At 31.0% G+C, this 18,156-nt stretch overlaps 2 protein-coding genes across 7 annotated transcripts in view; one reads left to right on the top strand and one right to left on the bottom strand.

Moving 5' to 3' along the window:
- Positions 1–1,899: 1,899 nt before the first annotated feature.
- LOC143236599 (ATP synthase-coupling factor 6, mitochondrial-like) lies at positions 1,900–11,081 on the top strand. Of its 3 annotated transcripts, none has more exons than XM_076474903.1 (4): positions 1,900–2,038; positions 9,283–9,457; positions 9,876–10,012; positions 10,922–11,081. In XM_076474903.1, the coding sequence occupies exons 2-4, from the start codon at positions 9,291–9,293 to the stop codon at positions 10,960–10,962; spliced, it is 345 nt and encodes a 114-aa protein (XP_076331018.1). In that variant the 5' UTR covers positions 1,900–2,038; positions 9,283–9,290; the 3' UTR covers positions 10,963–11,081. The 3 variants fall into 3 exon arrangements, with proteins under 3 accessions (XP_076331018.1, XP_076331019.1, XP_076331020.1); XM_076474904.1 differs by having other exon boundaries at positions 1,997–2,038; positions 9,268–9,457; XM_076474905.1 differs by having other exon boundaries at positions 2,036–2,215.
- Positions 11,082–12,320: 1,239 nt separating this feature from the next.
- Positions 12,321–18,156, bottom strand: part of LOC143236598 (uncharacterized) — a 110,221-nt gene continuing 104,385 nt past the window's right edge. For all 4 annotated transcript variants that reach the window (XM_076474898.1, XM_076474899.1, XM_076474900.1 and 1 more), the window contains one exon: positions 12,321–15,394. In XM_076474898.1, the coding sequence (XP_076331013.1) occupies positions 15,288–15,394 (107 nt within the window). In that variant the 3' untranslated portion in view covers positions 12,321–15,287. The remainder of the gene's footprint in view (positions 15,395–18,156) is intronic.

Raw genomic sequence — 18,156 nt, 5'->3', positions numbered from 1 at the left:
TATATATCCCAACTCGTAAAGGTTTATCCCTGCCCAATGGCCCATTTGGTATCCACCATCTCACTTGCTGATGAGGTAGCTCCTGTTGATGAATAGCATTCATAAAGGCTCCCATTAATCTCTCAAATTTTCGGGAGCAACTTTCATCAAAGCTAGGATTGGAATAATCTGGGTAATATATATTTGATATTTTATAGACTACCTCACTCAATTTTAGTCTCTTAAGATTAACACTACAATGATCCCCAAACCATCCATTTTTACCTATACAATGAGATTGCTTTTTATGGTTTGTTTATTTGTAATTAAACTCGATGAACTATTTGTGCTCTGTCCACCACAGGTATCAAAATCCGGTTTTTAGCATTATAAGTCCATGGAGCATGGAAAGCAATTTAGAGAACACTAGACACCAGCAGCTGTTCTTCCTGAATTGTCATATTCCTGATCAGTTTTGCTATTTTATTTAACTTTAACATTTGTAGCTTGCGAATCGTCAGCTTCTTTTGATTTACTACTCCACTACCACCATGAAGTTAAAAATTATACATAATGAGTTTTGACATTCACGTATTCTGATGTTCAGGACATAAACCCAAGTTAATATAACATTCAGGAATACTGAGTAAAAATAAAATAAACATAGGTAGTAGAGAAAAACAAGAAAACACAGGTGTAGTTTTAAACAAAATTATTTGTTAAATAAACAATAGTGTTATGTCGTCTGAACTGGCTAGACTTCTTTTCCCATATCATCTGGGTGCTGAGATTGATAAAAAAAACGAGTTAAAAGATTGGTTTTGGTTTTTTGAATTTCGCGCAAAGCTACTCGAGGGCTATCTGCGCTAGCCGTCCCTAATTTAACAGTGTAAGACTAGAGGGAAGGCGGTTAGTCATCACCACCCACCGCCAACTCTTGAGCTACTCTTTTACCAACGAATAATGGGATTGACCATTACCTTATAGCGCCCCCACGGGTGAAAGGGTGAGCATGTTTAGTGCAATGGGGATTCGAACTCGCGACCCTCAGATTAAGAGTCGAGTGCCTTAACCACCTGGCCATGCAGGACCAAAACCAGATGTAGAAATGTCTTTATTTCCTGTTTGAATAGGCTGCACTCCAAGGATACCATATAGAAACATATACATGAAAACTAGCTTGAGAAAGTATGAAGACTACCCGACAAAAAGGATTAGCGCATGTTTACGACTGAAATATTTAGTCATTGTGAATGTCATAACTACACACAGAAACTTCATGGGAATTTAGAAAAGAAATTACGTGAATTTACTTGAGTAAAAATATATTTTTTAACAGTTACATGGAAGGGTAAATTTCATGACTGTTCCACTCATTAAAAGTTCACGTTTCTAACTATTAACAAAGGTCTTTTGTTTCTTTCTGGAGAGGAATTACGTCATATGATAAAAATGTTTTATGACGTTTCCATAAGTTATTATTTCGTGCGAACGACACAACTATCCGAAATTGTATATTTGAGAAAGATTTGGTTTGAATTTCGCGCAAAGCTACACGAGGGCTATCGGCGCTAGCCGTCTCTAATTTAGCGAACTCTTGGACTACTCTTTTACCAATGAATAGTTGGATTGGCCGTAACATTATAACGCCCTTACGGCGAGCATCTTTGGTGTGATGGGGATTCAAACCCGCGACCCTTGGCTTACAAGTCGAGTGCTTTAACCACCTGACCATACCAGGCCTCGTGGAAAAGAAAGGATGAGTCGTCCTCGCTGCATAATACTCATGTAAATGACATAAGATTTACGTTTATATTTTTTTAGTATGATATTCATTTAATTTAACTGAAACATTTATTATTTTCTCCTGAAACAAATATTGCAAACTATTAATAATAACTGTGTTCGTAAAGTAATAAATATATAAAAAGTTAACACTTAAAGTACCACAAATGTTTTGGGCTTCAAGTGATTGTATACATGTTTGTCTCGATAAAATTCGTTTTCCACGAGAAGTTGGTGTTCATAACCTGCAGGTAGAAGGTTGGGGAGTTTCATCGTAAGTTGAGAAGCAGTTAAAATAAGTTTGTTTTTAGTAGGAAGTACCAAAACGCAATAATCAAATAACAAAATATATTAATATCATTTCTAGTTTATATTTTTATTTTAAATGTTATTTTAGATGTTCGCTTATTTAAAATATGTAACCCGTCAGCCTTAGGTATAGGCTTTCTAAGTTAGTATGCTTACACTTTATAGAAATTAACAGTTTTCGTGGTAACTTAAGATTTTTAGTATAATTAGTTTGGGATCGTTCAAAACGTGTAAGGAGACGTTTTGCCGGTTTTATTAAGTGCACAAGTGAAATAAAACATTCAGGAAAAGCACATATGGAGATTATTAACTGTTTGTTTTTTTCTCTTTGCTGTTGGTTCTAGTAGTAGTACTACTAGTACTTAGTGGTATAATGAACAACTTCCCTGAAAATTGAAAGGTTTAGGTGGAACATGTGTTGTATTTGAAATGAACTTTATTCCATATTCTTGATGTACATAATTTTTAAATGTAAATAAACTTTTATCTTGTATTTAAGGATGTAATTACGGCTGAAGGAACACATAAAGCATTGTTAGAACTACAGTAGTTATAAAACTTTTAAAAGTTGTAATATGTTAAAAAAAATGAATGCATTTGATAAGACAGTGCAATTTATTTATAAGGTTTAGCATTTTGGAATGCAGGTATTGCATATTTGGGAAAATCAAAAATATATCGCAAAGATGTTTAATTTATTAATTATATCATTATTCACTAGTTTACTTAGTTAAGTAAAGTCCTAAATGGAAGGATAAAGCAATATATAATATATATTGCAAAACAGTTGAGTTTAAAGTGTGTAAATTTTAGATCTAAAGAGGTTTATAAATTATTAAGAGTAGGGTGGTTTTTAGCTATTAGGAAACTTTCTTTAGTAATGTGGAGTTCAGAGTCTGAATATCAGGAGAAATTAAATGAAGTATTGTGACACTTGATTTTAGTATGTGAATAAATGTACAAGTGGCTGGGTTTAAGTAATAGACAGTTGCTTCTGTTAGTTAATTGTAAATGTTCAGAGACTAGCTTTCAATTAGTATTTTGTTTTGTCAATGTGTGTGACCTCACAGTCATTACACTTGTACGTGAATTATGGATGTAGTTGATTTTTATATTGAAATAAGTACTTAAGTTTTCATCATTATTATTAGACATCAGTTTCCCTGTCATAAATACATTATATTTGTACGTGTCATTAATGATTAATTTATGGATTTAAATTCCCTTAAAAACCAGTATTTTTTCTATATTTTTAAATATAATTTCAATATATCAAGACAAAACATTGGTCTAAAATTTAATAGTTACAAATGTTTAACTTCTAACATGCAGTAGTATGTTTTTTATGATATTATGTGTAGTACCTAACTGATTAATTGGTAACTATTCTGTCATGGTGCTAGTAACATGTATACCACAAAGAACTATTTGAATCTTGCACACTTGCCCTTGACAAAAGTAAAACGTCAGTTCTCAATTTCTCTCGAAATTCTTGATTCCTGTCTTTACTCTTGTAAAGTTTGGCATCCACTACTGACAATAGCTCATTCCATAAAATGACCATCACAATAAAAAAAATTAACTGCCCTAACTTTTTTTTTCCCCAAATCTTAAGGTTTTGTTTTTCACAATAAAAAAAAATTAACTGCCCTAATGTTTTTTTTTCCCCAAATCTTAAGGTTTTGTTTTTCACAATGTTTTCTTCAGAATACAAAGAAAATAATATGTGGGAATAATTTAGTTGTCCTGTTTATTCTCTAGATAACCTTGTATATGTCAATAAGATTACCTCTTACCCTTCTTTTCTTAAAATAAATCTTAATATATCTATATAAGATACTTTTTCATGCCTGAAATCATCTAGTAGCTCTCCTCCTAACTCTTTCCAAAAAGTCATCATTCATTAAATATAGAGACCAAACCTGCACACACTATTTCAAGTGAGGCCTAACTAGTGATTTTCATGAAGAGATCATTACTTTTTACTGTATCCAATATTTCTGTAAATACAACTTAACATTCTTATAGTAATAGTTGTAACAGAGCACTTACTGTTTTGATGGCTTGAGTGTCTTATCTAATTCATTTTTTTCAAGCAGCCTATTAATTGGGTTTTTGTCTGTATTTAAAAAGAAGCATGGGCCAGTGATTAGCTTACCAGACTATGGATCTGAGGTTACTTGATCTATGCTGCACTACACCCAAAGTAAAAAAATTTTGCTCTACATTTTAGAGCCATAAGTGCATCATAAGAGTGGCATTCAAATCCTAGTACTTGGTTTGGTGAGATAGCACAACCTGTCTTTTTTTTAGAACAGCTAGAGCATATTACTTTAAGTACCTTTGTACAAAATTAAAAAAAAAAAATACTTTGTGAACCTGTGTTGTGCTATCTTCCACTTACTAAATATAATTTGCCAAATATTTATGTAACTTATCAATTAATTTAAGTCATCCTGTATTGCTGTAGTATCCTCAATACAGCTAGAAATATCCAATAGTTTAATGTTGATGAAACAAACTTAATAAACCAACTAATAATGTGTAGTAGAATTCCAAAATAATTGGCTTGTTTTTGCACAATTTGTTACTGATGAGATCTGTATATATACACTGCTGACCCAAATCTTAAAGCCAATGAACATATTTGAGTAAAGCTTTGAAAGATAAAAATAAAAAACTTTTTAGCATTTAATAGGGAAAATGTAAACATTATGAAATTAGCCTAAATACTAGCTGGTCAAAAGTTGAAAACCATACCAAAAAAAAGGTCCTAAATGGACAGGGTAGGAAATGCCCAACAAGAGGTCTCAATAGTGAGTTGCATGGCCGTCATTGCGAATAATTTCAAACATTAGTTTTGAAGTGGTGATATAAGCATTTGCAGAAGGCTGGCTGGAATGTTATTCCAAATGGTAAAGATGGCATCACGAAGATCATGCACTGTTTGGAATTGACGTTCATTTCTATAAACTTCCCTTGTCATCCACCCCCAAACATTTCCAATGGGGATGGTACAAAAGAATCTCGTTATTCGCCATGAAAAAGTCCTTTGTCCTGCAGGCATTGTGGATTGCAGTGTTGTTCTGCTGAAAGATCCAGTCATTTCCACACAAGCGAGGACCTTCGGTCAATAAGGATGCTCTCTCCAACATACTAATGTAGCCAGCTGCTGTTTGACACCCCTGTATAACCTGAAGCTCCATTGTTCTGTGGAAGGAGAATGCATCCCAGATCATGATGGAAGATCCTCCACTGTGTCATATAGAAAATGTCTTCAGTGAGATAATCGTGCCAGTAACGTTGGAAGCCATTTGGACCATCCAGGTTAAATTTTTTTCTCATCAGAGAACAAAACCTTCTTCCACTTTTTAACGCCCAATGTTTGGTGCTTTTCAGCAAAGTTTAATCAAACTGTTTTCGTGGTGTGGAAGGAGGCATGGCCTTTGAAGACATTTACAGTTTTCAAAGCCTTTCTCTCATTGATGCCATCTTATTGTTCTTGAGCTGCATTCTGCATGCATAGGGGCCTTAATCTGGTTTGACGATTGGCTGGTGTCTTGCCAGACAACCTGTTGAATCCTCCATCTCAATGCCGGCAAAATTTTCTTGGGCCAACCACTTGAAATTCTCATTCCGTATTCTTCAGGGTCTTTTGAGAAATTTGAAACAGCAGTTTTACTACACTCAATCTCACCAGTGAGATTGTGGCACATTGAGAGAGACCTTGCTTTTGCAGCTCAACAATTCTGCCATGTTCAAACTCTGTCAACTTTTTAGCATTTGCCATGTTTTTACCCAGTGTAACACAGGAGATGTTGACAACGCTAATGCTTGAACACAAATGACTAAATTTTGTTACATATTTACCGATTAACTCTTCGTTTCAGTATGGTCTTAAACTTTCAACTAGCTAGTATTTAGGCTAATTTAATAGAGTTCACATTTTCCCTATTAAATGCTAAAAATGTTTTTTTTTTATTTTCCCTTTTCTTATTTTCATCTTCTCAAAGATCTACTCAAGTAAGTGGTTGAGTCTTACAATGCAAAATGCATATTTTTTCTTTATGTTTATCGGCCTTAAGATTTTGGCCAGCAGTGTGTGTGTGTGCGTGTGTGTATTATACTAGCTGTTTTTATGGACAGGTGAAATAAAACTAATTTGTAATAAAGAATATGAAATTTAGCTTTCAGTTTTTTTTCTCCTAACATAAAGTAAAATAAAAATAGATAAAAGTACCAGTATTGGAAAAAAAAATTATATACACATCACCTTTATAACTTGGTTGGTTGGTTTGGTGTTTGATGGTTCAAACCATTATAAGAGACCTAATGTATTTCTTTGATTTGTTGACCCAATGTGCTAATGAGCCTTTAACCATTTCACTGCTCTATATGATGTTTGTTTTTCCTGCCACCAATTGAAATCTCAAATGGTGTTTGGTTGTTGTACCAGTGACCTAAAGATGTCACTCCTGATGTCTGTATGTAGTGGGAAAGAATGTATATGGTATAAATATTAGGCATTTATAAATAGTTTTAGTGTTTAAGGTAACTAAGTGTAATATCTGTACAGAAAAGTGGTGCTATTTATAATTAATGCTATGCCAGTATAAAAGATGAATGCTGTGAATTCTGGTGTGGTTCAGGTTACTAGAACCACATAGGTAATTGTTTGTTAACTGTAAATAATCTTAACATATTTTGAAAACTGTATTCCAATTTTTAAATAGCAGAATATAGATACAAAGAAGCAGAGGTAAATATTAACTTTTTTAAAGCTTATATTTAAATGTATGTTGGTTTTGTTTTTTGTTTTCATTATGTCATTTCTAAATTGTGATGACACTGAAGTTATTAAGCTGCAAGGAGGATAGCATACTAGAGTATGAGAGCAAGATGAAAATTTACTGAAATTTACAGAATTAGTCAATAGGAAAGAACTTCAGGGGGTTCAACCTTTTGTTGAAAATAAAAGGAAATAACATGATTGTGTATAGGGTCATTACATAAAATAATTTTATTGGCCATTTCAACTGTCCCAGCCTCTAAACTAAATTAGAAAAAACAAATAAATAAGAATCTTAAAGCTAGCCTTAGTTATTAAACTTTCTCTCTCAAATTTATTATCTCTATATCACCTGAAGGAAACCCACTCCAGAGACCAACCACCCTGTAAGAAAAATAAAACTGTCTTACCCTTATCTACATAAGTAGTAACCTTTTCAAAGCCTTTTTTATGACACCCTGTCAAGGGTTTTTTGGAAATTGCATTAAACCTACAACCTTATCCTTATCTACAGAAGCAGTAACCTGTTCAAAGAATGTTAAAAGATTTGTAAGGCAAGATTTTCCTCAGTAAAATCATGTTGACAATCCAATAAAATTTAAACTGTTAATGACTTTGCAAAGCAATTTTATCTGACTTTCCAAAATATTTCCCACAACAGATGTAAGACCAATAGGTTTATTACTGTCCCAGTTATTGGGACAGTTTTTATTACCTCCCCTTAAAAGATTAATGAAATTAGCTGATTTCCAATCCTTTAGTGCCTGACCACTGTTCAAGGACTTGTATTTAAAAAAAAAAAAGTAGTAAGTGGCTCACATATCCAATCCTTAACTTCCTTCAAATCCCATGGGGAAATATCTGACCATTATTGTTTTACAAACTTCCCAATTTTTTTCTTAACAAGCTCAGAGTTAATGTAATTGTATTGTCTGACCTTATTTCCACATATCAGTTGTTCAAAATGAGGAATATAGCTTAAATTTTTATTAGTAAAAACTGAAGAAAAGGCAAAAGTTGGTATCCCAGCCATCTTATAACTACCTGATAAGCCTTTTGTAAATCCTAAAATGTCCTACATCCATCCTAGCATTTTGTTTGCCCTTAATATACTTAAAAAAATTCTTACTGATAATGTTTTAAATATTCATTGAATCATTTTTCCTTCATACATATTTTTATGTACTACTCTCCTGTCTCACCAACTTTCTTAATCTTCTAAGTCTCCTACCAGTAGATTTAAGTTTCTTAAAATTGTGATACGTTTCTTTAATTTTCTCTCTTGAGTCAACTTGGTTTTTCAACTGCAGCTACCTTTTTTTTTTCTGCAAGAAATATGTTTAATAACTTAAAACATTTAAACCTTTGACATTAACAATTTTTCACATCTGATCAGTGTCTCCAAATGACTCGGTTGCCAAATTCATAACAGATAATTCTAGTTGGGTCACTTTTAAACATGCTTTTTGGAAACTTGTGGCCAAAATATTCCTTTTATCCATATACAATAAAACCTTAAACCTAATAGAACGATGATAACTTCTGCCCTGATGTTTTCAAATTCCAACCACTTGATTGTTTGTATATTTGAAGTTAACAATAAATCTAAAATAGCATTTTCTAGTAGGTTCCTTGACCAATTGGTGAAGGAAGCTATCTTGAACAGTTTCCAAAAACCTTTCTCAGAGTTTGAGTCTAGCATTTTCTAGTCTATATACCTGAAATTAAAATCACTGGTAATTATGACTTCATTAACAGCTGAAATCTTCATCTCATTGTACAATCTCTCACTAATTTCATCAGTATCATATGGTGGTCTGTAACAAATTCCAACTGAATGCCCTTTCCTTTTATATCTAGTAATAGAAACCCCGTATGGATTCAGTATCCTTGCTAGTGTCTTTGATATCAAAATTAAATAAACTGAACAGTCACCAGGTTTTTATATTTTTAAAGAAGTATGACTTTGAGCTAGCACTTTTCAACAGATCATACAGCTAACATTTTCAACATGATGTAACTCACTTTTTACACACAAATTCACTCCCCCCTTTCTCTTTGGTACTCTATCTTTGTTTAATAACCTGTAACCCTGTATTACAGAAAAAATTTCTGTCATCCAAGTCCTCTACATTTAATCATGTTTCAGTTATTCCCAATTCCCATTTTATCAAAATCCTCCATTCATGCCAATGTCCTATAGTCATCTGTTTTATTTCGTATACTTCCAGCATTACAACAACATGGACACTTGCTACCTTATTCTAAGTTATAAAGTATATAACCACTGATATGTAACTATTATATCTATGTATTTAATGCTTTTTTGGCTTGCAACATGTCTTTGCAAAGGCTTACTAAAGTTACAGTCTGTGCTGTAAAACTATGTGTAATGTAGTCAAAAGTTTTCTTTTTTCTAGGTGGCAAGATGGCTGCCATAAAGCATGTTTGTCAACTTCTATCATTGAGGAGTATTTTTTCTAGAACTGTTCTGAAGAGAAACTTTGGTGTCAGTGTTGTAGTTGTTCAGAAAATACAAGACCCAATACAGAAACTTTTTGTTGAAAAATTGAAGGAGTACACTCAGAAAAGCAAGTATGCATAAATTGATTAGTATTTATTTTTTTATAAACCAATCTGCCAAATTCCATTTTTATGCAAATTTTATAATCGTGTCTAGGTATCAATCATAAAAAAAAAAGTGACTAGTAAAGAAAGCTACCTTGTTGGCAGATACAGGACTGTTTATATTCTTAGGAAAGTTTGTTTTAACTGTTTTGTTTCTAGAGAAGTATCCAGTCATCCCCTCTTTTATTTTGAATTTGAGTTTTGACTTTGTGCATACATTATATTAATTAAAATTATTTGTAGTTTTACTTGTTCTGTAACCTGAACAGTTGTCTATAATAAATTTAGAGCAGATTGACTTCAAAAAATCTACTGTACTTAGGAAGTCATCCCAAAATTTGAAAATCAAAGTCTTGTAAGGGTATGGTTATCTATTTTCTTGAAGGAGTCAGGGAGGTGGACTAGTTGATGCTTCACCAGATACACAAAAACAAATGAAAGAAGAACTGGAAAAAATAGAAATTCAGTATGGAGGAGGGAAAGGGATAGACCTCAGCAAGTTTCCAACTTTTAACTTTAAAGGTGAGGGTTGGCTCAAACTAATTTATTTTCTACAAGACATAAAAATAATGTAAAAAGCATTTCATGATGTAAATATGTGCTATTTTAGAGCAGTGTTCAGATTTCATATTTGATTAAAAGTTGGTGTTCCTCTTGTTTTTGATAAAGATGAAGAGATCAAATTCAAGAAATAAATTTAAAAGTAATGAGTTAGTATTTCTTTGTCACCTGTCTTTGCTTTAAATTTTTAATTGCACAGTTATACCAGATCCAAGCATTCTGTGACATTGCACAGATTTATAACATACACTTTTAATTTTATAACTCTAACATGTATTGTCTGGTATAATATTTAGTGCATTTTGTTTAAAGAACAAATTTTTCTAGCATATAAACAAATTTGTAAAATTATGTAGAGCTAAGATTGTGTGGTCAATGAAGCAGTAATGAAATTGTAATTATTTTTCATTTATTTCAAAACATATAACATAATGACTGTTCAAATTAATGGTTGAAAGTGAGGATAAAACTTTTTGGAAGTAATTATGTTGAACACTATAAAAATATTAGTTTGTAAAATTGTGTGTGCTTTTACTGAGATTGAGGCTTTTCAGTCTTCTCAATTTCAGTGCTTTATGGTTTAATTGATGAGAGAATTAAAACATAGCTCATTTCTTGTGTTTTATGCAGTAAAACTAAAGTGTGTGTAAATGACAGATGTTCAAAAAGATGTTCAGCAAGTGAATTTTTAAGCTTAGAGATTTTTTTCCATATCAATGGTTAAGAATTTGGTTTCTCTTGTGTAGATGTGAATTTGGATTTGTAAGCCAGTGCTAATGTTTCTGAAGTAAAAAAATTAAAGACAAAGCTACATTTGAATGAATTGTGGCAGAAACAAAATTGAGCAAATGTAATTTTATTTTTTTCCAGATCCTGAAATTGATCCAATCAACATGGAAGGCAAACACTGAGGAATTGTAATGTTTGTTGTTTAATACATCAGTTTCAGTAATACCATCAATTATTTGTTTTGTAGGTTATGTTATGATCTAATTTTAAAAGATGCAATAAAAACTACCCTTTCATTAGATTTTTTTGCAAATTAGTGAACCTAAATTTGAAATGTATTTAGGTGGTTAATAGATTATATAAATAATATTTGAGATTTTTGGGACAAAATTTTCTAATCATAACAAGAAATCACTTTGCACTTAGTAAATATATATTTGAAGATATTGTGGCTAAAATACACATGCTGTATAAAAGTTATAGCACAAACACTTAGTGTGTGAAGAGGTACAAAACAAAGATGTTTGTCATTTAATTGTATGTAGAGTGATAGGTATGCTGTGAATTGTAGATTGCTTGATGAAAAGGAAGACTGTTGTCTCCCAATAAATAAAGGTAAGACTGGTAATTAAACAATCTACAGAATATCCAAAAAAATGGGCATCCAAGTCGGAGGTCAAGAATTTAATTATTGCAAGCACAGGAGAAGAATGTCAAAAATTGCATTTCATTCCCAAGAACTGCCAAATTAAAATTGAAGAGGCTACTCTTCAACATTGCATACAGGGAGTCCTGTCCTGGATGATGATGATCATGTAAAGAAAGCTGGTGGATGTGTGTAGAAGATATAATGAGATTTGAGGAAAGGCTGAAATAAACTCCGTATAAAATGAAAGGGAAACAAACAAGCACAGAATTACTTGGTCAATAGAAAACTGATGAAAAGCTTCAATTGAGAAAGTTGGTACAGGCAGCAATGCATAAAAACACAATGGAAAACCATATTGTTAACTCCAAGAATTTGGGAGAACACCATCCTGAATATACTATAACATTTCATTAAAGCTTCTTTTATACAAGAAAAACATGGCTACTGAAGTTAATGAAAGCAATTACACCACAGTGACTAACAACAGCAACATCTCTTTCTGGTGATTTTAACCTGAATGGTATCTTGTGAAAAGTTTAGAAATCCTGAAGACTTGGGCATAAAATTACACCTACTGACCATAGATGGAACAATCAATCATCAGTACCTAAACCACTCATGGAGTTGTTCTTAAACAGGAATAGAGTTCACAACCTGTAATGCCACCTATGTGAATGTATCAAAGTGTTCAAAAGCATAGTGTGGCTCAAACTTTGGAGATTCTATTAACATTTTGATTACTGGGTCATGCATAGGGGACTTTCAATGTTGATAACTTATATTAATATTTCTGTTTGGCAGAATTAATATTTAAAGTGGAATTACATAATTTCATGTCACTTTTATGCATGAAGTCTTTCTCATCTGTAAAACTATATCTAGAAAGGAATAAGCTGTTTTTATTTTTATTTATTCAAATATTTTAAAATACACAAATGACAGACTATGTGCCATTAGGACATCTTACAACAGTCAATATATATTTCCAAATACTCTCACAACAATTGCCAAATGGCAAAATGTTATTATAAAATATGGATTGAGAACATTACACAATGAATAAGTAACCATATTTTACCACTTAGAAAAAAAGTTTCTGTACACATCAATAAACAAGTAAACACAGTAGATATCTACATAGAATCCTCTTTATAAGACTATAAAACTTTATTTGGTAAAACAAACACCTTTAGAAAATACTAGGGCACTCCAATAATATTTTAAGACATCATTAATGATGTCATAGAACTATCAGACTATTTACATTTGGGAAATTAAATTTAGTTATGAATTTGTTCTAAGTTAATGGAATACTTGATTAACAGAGATCATTCCATTCATCCTCATCCCAAGCAGTTTTAGTTAAATGTGATAGGTATTTTCTGAAACACATGCACAAATAAATGTTGAATATAAAAACTATTTGAGAAATAATACACCCATATACTCCATTAATATAAAATGTACATGTTGTTCCATAAATAAACTCCAAGTTTAAAAATTATTTAAAAGCTGTGCCCCACTTGAAATAATTAACCTGTATCTAACTTACTTTTGTACAAGTTATTGTAGAAACAGAACAACTTGAGGACTGAAGTTCACTTAAAAAAGGTGTACTGAGTTGCAGTAATAAAAGTGTAATACTATCTCTATTCACAGATTGCACTGTTTTATTTCAGTAGTTTCCTTTTTTTGTTGAAGCTAATCATGTTTGACTATGCATTCATCCCATGTAATACGTTTCTAATCTAAGTTAATTAGTTTTTACGTAACCTAAAAATAAACCTTTTCCATAAAACCTGTGAAATATTTACATATAAAAGTCGAGTAGTTTAAACCTTTTGTTGAAAAAGAAAAGTGAAAGTTGGTTAAAAAGTAATTCATTGTATTACTTTCAATGATTATATTTCACTTAATTCATCCACAGTGAAACATACTTAAATGTATAAGGAATGCTCCATCAGTTTTATACAGTTTATATGCTAATAAACAAATTATGGTGAGTTTATTTTGTTTGAGATCACAGGTGAAAATCTTTATTTTCCCTCTAAGCTACATTCATATTGTGTATTTTCCCATTATCTATTAGTTTATTTCATACTATGTTTAAATACAGCAATCTATCAACTTTACATTTTTTTTGTTAAGAAAGAATACTATGTTGTATTACTGAAAGAAGATAACACTCAGTGTTTAAAAAATGCACTTACCACAAAATGTAGGTATTACAGTTGTGATCCTTTCTGGTATAAAGTGATACACACATAAAAAATACTGTAACCAGACTCAATACTTTTATAAATTTTCAAAGTAGTGTTAAGGGCAATAGTTTAACATTACTTTTACACTAAAGTTTAAAAATACTTATTCTACTATGCTTCAAACAATAAACATTCAAGCATAAAATCAGTTTAAAAACCAAACTTATAAGATCACTTAACCTATTGTTTTCAGTATCTCCTATAACATTTCTCAACCTATAAAGATATTTCTTTGTTAAATCTACTTTATATATCCTAATCAAATTCATGAAACTTTTTTCACTAATTCTTTACTTGATCTGGTAATTTATATAATCCAGTAATACTAAAAACTGTCAGAAAACTGATGCTATAACAGGCAAAAGGATATGGCAAATAATGTCTTCAAATATGTTTAATATACATATCAGATTTTTAAATTGAAACTTTGCTCTGAAGCATAGCCAAGATTAAAGCAACTTCAAAGGTTAATCCGACCAAGAATTTTCATCATTACTACGTATATTTCATAAATCCAACAAAATTATACTGTATATATTTCTTTAGTGAACCAAAAACTCTTACATATAATTATTTTTTAAATATCACAACTTCCCTTTTCTAGTGAATTTTTACCAGTTTATAGTTTTAACACTAACCTGTAATATAATTTTACTTTATCCACACAACATAGGTTTGTTACATGTCATATATTATTAGTAATGTTTCCAGTATAACAAAAAGATCTTGTGACTTGCACAATATGTAACTGTTGGAGAGATTATAAATACTTTAACAGACAACAAGTACTTGTTAAAAGAATGTACTTTCTGTATCGTTTAAAAAAGTATTAAGGATTAGAATAGCTGAATGTTGTGTAATTTTAGACATACATAGATATAAAATGTCAATATGTTTTCAATAAACCTTATCATTTAGTACTTATTTCAGACTACAAAAGTGCTAAACTTACATGTTAGATGTTTTGTTTCTCACAGTTTGTGACAGTATCAGTTCCAACTATAACAGTACCTTAATTTTTGTAACAAGTAAAACATAACTATTTCATTTGGAGTTTTATTTTTAAAAACTCAAGTCCTTTGATTGTATGTGCAATTATTTTTACCACTTCTAACATTTTACACATTTATACAGTTGTAACTTATTCCAGTAAATGCACTGAAAGGCATAATATCAGTACAATGACAGATCTGAGGAAAAACATGACAACTCTATGTTTCACTAATAAAGACATGATCAGAGGAATCCATGGTCATGGATAAATGATGAACATGTGAAATGTACAACTGTCTTGTTTTTCCTTAATTCTGTCATTATGGAGTTTCATCAAGTACTGAAGGTTTCAAGTATCAACTAGTATAATGACACTACTGCTGGAATTAATGTAGCTAAATATCCTACACTAAAATATTTAACACTGTTTACATAACATTTAAAGTAAAAAATGTTTAGACATTTTAATATTACTGTAGCTTAATGGTTGGTCAAATAATGACCAGCTGTTATACTGCACAAAATATGCAAATAACATCAAGGCATGGTAAATAAACAGTTGAGCAAATTCCTGTAACTATACTGTTCATGTTAAAATTGGCTCTTATGATTTTGGTGCCTGAGGCTTGCTCAAACTACCATCCATGAAATGATAATGAGGCTCTCGTCCACACTTGGGTCTATTATAGTCAAGATGATCATACTGAGCATCTAGAAAGATAGAAAGAAGCTAATTGACATGTGAGAAATACAAGTAAAATCATATATTTTCTGTAACAGTTCTAACAAGGTAATTGCCTTTAAATAACGGTTGTGACTAATCATACAGAAATGTTTGCATTTATTACCTGTCTGTAAATACTAAAACATAAGTGTTTAGAATATGGATTAGTGGAAGAGATGCAAAGACAGTGTTACTTTTTCTAAAGGAAAGGAGTCCAGAATAAAATAAAGAAAACTAGCAATGTTTGCATATACAAAAATTTCAATTCAGTACTATATTTTGACATTACTTGAAATTTCAGTTAGTGTTATGTCATAAACAATTATCTTCAATGGAAAATATTCATACATTCAGATAATCCACAAAATATCCATTTAAGTATCACATACCTAAAGCAGTTAGAGAATAAAATGAATATTCATATTCTTTCGGCAATGACAAAAGAAGACCAAGTTACCAAATGCAACATTATTGATTTCTGTGCAACAGGACTGCTGAATTGGGTGTTTGGAAACTGTCACCCTCATATACTAAATGAATTATAGAAAGCATACAGAAGAAAGTGGTGTGAAATGAACATGAAAACCTTATGACAGAGCCTTCTGCAATTACACAACAGGGTTACTGTCAGATACAGCATATATTAATGTGGCAGTATGGACTGTAATTCTGTGATGAGGCCACAAAAATAATTTTAATATAATGCACTTGTCCATGTTTATTTTCTATGTATATATATAAAAAAATTTTGTTCTAATAATAATTTGGAATGTCATAACTTCTGCCTAGTAAGGTGCTGAATTGAGTTCAATGTGTTACCTTCTGTAGAGGTATCACCAAACCTATCTGCTGTTTCATGCAATAATTGTACTGTATGCTATTTTACCTTGTGTACAAAGAACTGCTATACAACTGTCACATGGAACAGATACTCCTGGATTTGTATGGTCTAATGTTTTGACTGGTTGTCTACCAACAGAATGTGAACTACTAATGCTGATGGTTACAGGCAGATTATTTTGTTTTCAAATAGAGCATTTGTGATTCAGTCTTTAAAGGGTCAAACTTGCAGTGAAAGTCTAATCTTTACTTGTTCCACTCTTCAGTCTAATTATCATGTCTCTTTATATTTTACTCATAATTTTTATTTAACTACTATTGTCTTTTACTAATTACAGTTCAATATTACTATTTATTTATGTTACTCAATTTCACTTTACAAAGCAACAGTTTTACCACTGGATACTTTCCTTCACAAAATATAGTGTTTTAATTTTTATTTCAGCTTTGACACTGTTTCCACTAATAGGTACAACTAAATCTGTTCTTCCACTTGCTAAGTCTTCAAACCTCTCAATTTTGCAGAGATCAAATATGTTTGGTTTCTTCCTTGAATTATCACACAACCACAAAAGCTAGAGTGATCTGTCAAGTCCATGTATTAGTTAGTCCATAACCTTCAAATGTTTCTTCACTGAATGAAATACTGGAATTTTTTAATGTTTCAGTGCAATAATTTAAGTTACATTTCTTCACGATTTCCATTCTCAAATGCATACTTACATTGCATCATCTACATTTATGTTACACAGAAGTGTAAATGGACAAAACCAACCTTTATCATCTTAACTAGAAGAATATTGCTACAAATATTTACACTGCTTCATTAATATTTTTTATGACAGATGTACAACTCACTGACTTTCTGATTAAATAAAACTCCTTCATTTATAATCGAAATTGTAATATTTTAAAGAATACATATAACCAGGTTGAAATTTTGTTCCTAAGTAGATATAATGATTTGATTAAAATTAATATTAATTATACAATGTTTCCATAATCACCTACATTATTAAATTAATTTAATTCAGTTTGGAATTTAATTTAATACAACACTTAAATTACAAAAAAATATATTTATGAAATTAAGCTATTTTCCATAGTGATGAGGCTTACAGAAAATTATTAGAATTATTATCAACTGATTGAAACGTGAAATCAAATCTTGCAAACTCTATCTTTCATTAAAACATCTTAAAAGGTTTTGCACTTTTATGGCCTGAGATGTAAGCTGCATGCAAGAAATATAGCTACAATTCCAAAAACCAATCACATCCAAACAGATGTCATCTACTTAATCATATTTGTAACACACAACATAGAAATAAACAGCAAGAATAAAACAGGTTTTAAAACTGCTACAAAGATTTTATTTACAAAGTACTTAAGTATTCCAGTGAATAATATGGAATTTATACATTTAATCATTGCAAAAATTCATTGGCCTTTAAGGACACTTTAAGACCAAAAAATATCAGTTACTTAATAACTAAATCTTACCATCTGATTTGCCAGAAGCACAAGTATTAATTGAAGCCGAATACATTTTTTTTAAACAGTTACTAAGTTATATATATTATCACAAAGAGTTATTTTAAACTGTCATAAAAATACTAGAATACAAAGCCCTTTATGGAAGTAACGAGTAATAAAACTCAAAACCAACATTCATTGCAATGTCATTAAATAATAAATATTACAATCATCAAGCAATTAAAAAGAAAATATGAAATGTGTAAATCTACATTCAAACACTACAACAGATAACTATTTTACTAAATTTGCTGTAACTTGAAAATGACAAAATATCTCTTACAATCATCCAACTTGGTCAATGTTAAGTGATTTAACTCAGCTGAAATTTCACTTTGTTCAGCTAGTTATTCTCTTCAAGAACTGTCTACTT

This window comes from Tachypleus tridentatus, chromosome 13, assembly GCF_004210375.1.
Source record: "Tachypleus tridentatus isolate NWPU-2018 chromosome 13, ASM421037v1, whole genome shotgun sequence".
In the NCBI taxonomy this organism is placed as follows: domain Eukaryota; kingdom Metazoa; phylum Arthropoda; class Merostomata; order Xiphosura; family Limulidae; genus Tachypleus; species Tachypleus tridentatus.
This window is presented reverse-complemented; position numbering and strand designations above follow the sequence as displayed.